This window comes from Eschrichtius robustus, chromosome 11 (assembly GCF_028021215.1).
Source record: "Eschrichtius robustus isolate mEscRob2 chromosome 11, mEscRob2.pri, whole genome shotgun sequence".
NCBI classification, from domain to species: Eukaryota; Metazoa; Chordata; class Mammalia; order Artiodactyla; family Eschrichtiidae; genus Eschrichtius; species Eschrichtius robustus.
In genome coordinates this window covers 49,959,480-49,965,479 of record NC_090834.1, presented here as the reverse complement: position 1 = coordinate 49,965,479, position 6,000 = coordinate 49,959,480, and the positions used below count along the sequence as shown (strand labels likewise).

The 6,000-nt window shown below is 39.5% G+C and overlaps 1 protein-coding gene across 1 annotated transcript in view; it reads left to right on the top strand.

Annotated features, from left to right (window-relative positions):
* Positions 1-1,145: 1,145 nt before the first annotated feature.
* CCDC83 (coiled-coil domain containing 83) overlaps positions 1,146-6,000 on the top strand; it is a 41,789-nt gene continuing 36,934 nt past the window's right edge. The window contains exon 1 of the mRNA XM_068556329.1: positions 1,146-1,240. Within this exon, the coding sequence (XP_068412430.1) occupies positions 1,146-1,240 (95 nt within the window). The remainder of the gene's footprint in view (positions 1,241-6,000) is intronic.

Sequence of the window (6,000 nt, the reverse complement as noted above, 5' to 3'; positions counted from 1 at the left end):
ATGATGGAACTGAAGCTCAAAAAGATTCAGTAGCCTACTCAAGGTCACACAGGTAAAAGATGGTGGATCTAGGATTAAAATATGTCTGCCTGATTCATCCACCTGTTCATTCATTCATTTGACAAGGACTGCATCTACTGTGCTAGGTGGGGAAAGACAGTAATGCACAAGAATTACACCATCCCCACTCTCATGGAGTTTCCAGCCATTTTAACAAATAATTACAAAGGTTATGTTCTTTCTACCACACCCAAATACTAACACACTGATTGAAGGTTAGGCACTTATTTTCTTGAGATTAATAAAAAATCAAAAGATAAAAATCTGTCAAGGAAGACTATGATCTTAAAAGATGTGCATTAGTATCCATTACCAAATCCACAAAGTTATTTCTGCTTACCATAAAAATCTAAGAACCTTGGGCCTGATTTTCTCATTTAAAAAATATTAGTTTTGATAGTTTTTATTATTAGTTACAAAAGCAATTAATAGCTGATGAACAGTTACTGTTAATGATAACACATTATTATTATCATTCTTATTATTATTTTGCATTTGTAACCCTCTTAACCATTTCAAAAACACTTTAATGTGTCTGTCCTTTTATTTGTTCTTTATAACAATCCTGGCCACACCTAATTCTTTTGGATCCCAGTTCTAATTCTTTTGGAGCCTAGTCTCTTGGTGCTCATAGAAAGTTGTGCTTTTGTTTTGTCTTACTTTTTAAAAACTAAAAGACATATATCGAGCTGCTGTTACATGTGGTGCACTCTACCAAACATTGTGGAGACATTAAATGATTGAAAAAGTTTAGCCCTTGCTCTTAAAGAAGCTTGACAGGGGCAACAGTTGTTGATGGATAATATAAGAGAGTGAGTCTCAGACAGTTTTGGGTGGGGGAATGCTACACCTGGGCTACGCATGGAACTCACCAGACTCAAGACTCCAGTTGATTGATGAGGTCCCAGCATTGTGGTGGATGTTAGCTCTGGGGACGTGGAAGCAATCTGGATGGAAGAGCCAGTTTTAAATTAAGTCCCAGCAGTGCTTTATCTCGTAAACACAAGTAGAGGGACAAAGAATTTATTTATTCTTCCTATGTCTCTTTTTTTAACAGGTATTCTTCTTTCTAGCTAAGCAACACAATGGAAAACACGTCAAAAACAAATAAAAAGGATATTCAAGACGGACCGCCAAAAGAAGTCAAATTGCCTATCGGTGAAGCACTTCTCGACTATCAGTAAGCTTAGATTACGAAATCCCAAAGTTCCCATACATAAGTAGCAATCATTGCTGCTAAGACTCATATGACTCCAACGGAAAATGAAGTGCTCAAAAGGTATCAAAGAAGGTGGACTGGAGGTGGATTGGAGACATAATTGCACTCGTGCCATGTGCATATTTTTTAAAGTTTTTGCACGTTGACTATAACACAAGCCAAGCAGTAGCTATGAAACAGCATTCATAAATGGGTTTTGGCTCCCTCCCTCCCTTCATTGTATTATTGGTCACTCCTCCACATATACACAGCAGCTTGCAGGCTTACCTCTTCAAATACAACATAGAATAGTTAGTGTACATTTACAGAAGAGTAAAAGAGGACATTTCTTTATTTTTTTATTTCTAGACATTCCAATTTGCATTATCCCCAAATGCCTGTAGATCAAATCCAAGTGATTTAGAGGTAATTGTTTTTAATAAGAATATTTCTTAATGTCTCTGTCCCAGGAGATGGAGACAAAAGTAGGGGTGATACATATCCTGTGTCTATGTTTTATCCAACTAACGGAGAGGAAGCCCCTTGAGAGCTTTTGAACCTCAACTTTGGGCCCAGGGTAGGTGTTTTAATGTGTAATGCTTAGGGAGTGAGTGAATAAGTGTCAGTCTTTTTTCAAATAAGAATGTACTTCATGCATATTGAACAAGTATTTGAATGTTTACCAAATACAAGGCAAGTGCTGGGCACTGGAGGACACAGTGAACAGGGCCACATGGTCCCTGCCCTAACTAAGCATGGGAGATGGACATTAAATACCTAGTCCAGTCTTTTTTAAAAATTACACAGCTCTAAACAAGATTCTATGAAAGAAAAGTGTAGGGTGCTGGGTAATGGTATAACTGAAGGACTTGAAATAGATCAGGAAAAGCTTGTTTGAGGAAGCGATGTTGAGCTAATCTCTGAAAGAGGAACAGGTGTTAAGGAGACATAGAGTGATGGACAGAAGACTTATGGAAAAGAGGCTGGGGTGAGGAAGAGCTTATCACAGTCTAGGAAGTGAGAAATGGCAGAGTGAGGGAGAGAGGGCAGAGCAGACTCTGGGGGTTTAGGCAAGGGTCAGATAAGCAGACCCCTGTGGAACCCTTGGGCTTTGGAAATGGGAAGCCATTTATTGGAGGGCAACAAGGTTGAAAGTCAGGAGTCCACACTGCTGGTGACTAGGTCTTTGTTTAAGAGAAGTGTTTTTAACAACATTCAGGGAAAATCTATCTCCTTCTTGCAAGACTCCAAATCTATTCATATGTTCTTTTTAGAAGATAGTGAGTGAAAGGGTCAGAACACTGAGAGAGAAACATCCATGGGAAGGGACTTTTAACAAAGTTCCCTTTATTTCCTAGATAACAATTAAGTGATGACCAGATTGTACCTGCACTCATTTCTCAGCATAACTGAAAACTTCGCTCATCTTGTCTTAGCAGAGGTGGACAAAGTCCAGCTCTGTGATTACAATCTGGTCTCTAATCTGCTGCACGGCTCACAGTGATGACATCCAATTACAGCTCCTTCTGTCTCTTCTGGGTCAAGCAGAGGGCAGTCTTTCTCCTCTTTAACAGAGGTCTACAAAGAGGCACACATTTAAAAATTCTCATGATCTAGTGAGAGACACAAGTTGAACATTCCCATGCTTTTGTTTTCTTTCCTTTGTTAAAACTAAATAAATAATCTCATGGACTGGAACAGCCTAGGCCTTACTGTGCTCTTCTGGTGACGCTTTACTCATTCCGTGTGTTCCGAGGTGACAGGACTTTTGTCACATGACAAATAGCCAGGACACCTCCCTCCACCATCTGAGGAAGGATTATCCAAGGGTCCCCTGGCAGCATCTTATATTTTCTCTTATACAATCTCAGCTCCTGACAAAGAGCTGAGGGCACACAGTAGGTAGTCAATTCCAAACAGTTAACTTTAAAAAAAACTATCTCAAGAAAATAAAGTCATGAACCTATATGGTTGTTTGCGAAAAGCTGAGACTGCCAATGTTGAACCTATAAAGTGATCATCTCTTAGTCTCCCCCACCCCTTACCCTCCGGGATTACGCTCCAAGACTCCCAGTGGATGCCTGAAATCACAGTACCGAGCCCTTGATATACTATGTTTTTTCCTTTACATATATACCTATGATAAAGTTTAATTTATAAATTAGGTACAGCAAGAGATTAACAATAATAAGTAATAATACAATAGAACAATTATAACAATATACTATATTAAAAGTTATGTGAATGTGGTCTTTCTCTCCCTCTCTCAAAATATCTTATTACATAATGCTAAATCTATAAAGTGATCATCTCTAGGTAATGGTGGTTTTTATTTTTTCCTTTATACTTATTCCCCCAAACCCAGTTTTCTACAATGAGTATGGACATAGATATAGAAATAGGTGTGGATATAGTTGTGGGTTCAAAAAGTAGATAAAATTATAGATTATTTTTTGGAATCCAAATTTGTTTTCTTTCTCAGAATTTTCAATGAAATTGCATGGAAGAAGGAAGTTGACACATTACTATGTTGACGCAAATACTCAATAAACAACCTGTAATAAAAATAGAAAAGAGTTTTATTCAAGCCAAACTGAGGACTATAGCCCAGGAGACACAGATTCAAGAAGCACTTGAATTGTGTTCCACTGACTATGAAATGGGGAGGCTAATATAGGCAAAAAACCACAGTTACACGTTGTTTGTCAAGAATCAGGATTGGAGCTGGCAAGAAGTAAGGGTGCTTGTTAAGCAAGGATTGGTTGTGGTCCAAAATCATCACATAGTTATAAGGAGAGACCTTGAGACCATAAGGTTGCAGCTGGCAGCTGCTGGCAGATATTGTTTTGAAAACGTCTGGTGATGTCTTTGAGTTTGATACAGTTCAGAAAATTCAGGCTGTCAGTGATGCAGGAATGTATGTGAAACCACATCCACAATGACCACCCAACTCCGTTTTGAATGCCTGAACCACGGTTACTCCATTTTGATTTTTAGATGCATTCTTTTCTGTCATGGTTAAAGCAGATGTACAATGCATGTTTGACAGGCCACAGGCTGTTCTAGTTAGCATAAAGTTCAAGCCAAATCATGTATAAGCCAGGATGACTTCCCCATACCTCAATATGTGAACATTTCTTCCATCAACTAACATTTTAATAAGGAGGGAAGGGGCAAGGTGACACATTGCATTACTATTAATTTCATATCGCTGTTCTTTAGAACAGTGTGACACCCCTTTCAAAGCACTTTATTGTATATTACCTCATTGGTTTATCATCCCATTTGCGTCAGCATTTAGTGTGACGTGTGGGTTACTAGGGCACTGAATAGATAAGGGAGATGTGAAAAGGAAAAATTATATGGAGAACAAAGAGCCTCAAATCCCCACAGTGGCTAATGGTGTGGAGCTCTGAGGCTCAGCTTCATCTGCTTCTGGGTAAATCCATCTCTGAGGCCTGAGGAGGCTGAAGTGAATTCCAAGGGGAGGCTAGGTGAAGATACACCTGCAACTACCATATGCTCCAGAGGGGGCCTGATGAAGCAGCCAAAACCTTTAGGGCCTCTCAGAATCCACCCCACCCCCAGGCTTGCTGATGCCACTCAGACCTCTCTGAACTGCTCCCTGCAGAAGAAACACAAGACAAAGCCGTAGGTTGCTTGCTTCTAACTTCTCAGAGGGGAAAGGGTGGCGGGCTGAGTGTAGGGTTGCCAGACCTAGCAAATAAAAATACAGGATGCCCAATTTAATTTGAATTTTGGATAAACAACAAATGATTTTTTAGTATAAGTGTGTCCCCTGCAGGGGCTGGGCCTGAGACTGGATGTAGTCTCCAGCCTGGTCTTTGCACATTTAGTCATCCATCACCAAGGCAGGCTCTCGGCTGAAGCCAGGGAGTCAGTCTGTGAACCAGCCTGTTCAAAGATTCAGTTTCAACCAGTGGAGACCACACACTTGTGATTCATTTATCTGCTTCCCCCAACCCATGCAGAAAATTAGGATCACCGTATTTATAATTACAGAAATTATGTAAGTAATTAGCATGCATTTGCATAGGCTCTTTTCAGATAATTTTCATTTATAACATTTTTATTTTTCCCCTTAAAAATGGGAGGTAGGGAAGGCATTCCTTCAAATCTGTACACATCTAAGCTTTATTCAGGTAAGAAATAAAAGATGGTTTATCCTTACCTATAGTCTTACTTCTTACCGTTGTTGGAGACCACCCTATCTTTAGAGGTCCCTTCCATTTACTAGCCGTCTCATACCTGGTCATTTCCCCCACAGCATTTATCACAGTGTGTAAGTAATATTTTCATGTGTTTTTTTCTTTAATGGTTAGTAAAACGTAAGCTCTTTGAGGGCAAGGGCCATGAAGATCTTGTTTGTCATTATCTCTAAACTGCCTAAAACAATGCTGGGCACATAGCAGCCGCTCGTTAGACCTGTGTTGTGTGTCTGATGTGTGAAAGGGAACTCGGATCAACTGCAGAATTTTGGAACCAAGAAGGAACCACAGAGTTCATCTCCTTTAATTCTCTTAGTTACAGAAGAATAAACCAAGGCCTAGAATGGTTGAGTCCTTAGGTGGAGAGCCAGGCCTAAAACCCAAGTTTCATAGTATCCAAACAGAGCTTTTTGCCACTAAAGGACTTGCTCACTTTTTTTTCATGTTCTGTTTTTTTCTTCATTTGGAAAGAAGGAGCCTTATTTTTCTCTCTACTAAGTTTACAATATCACG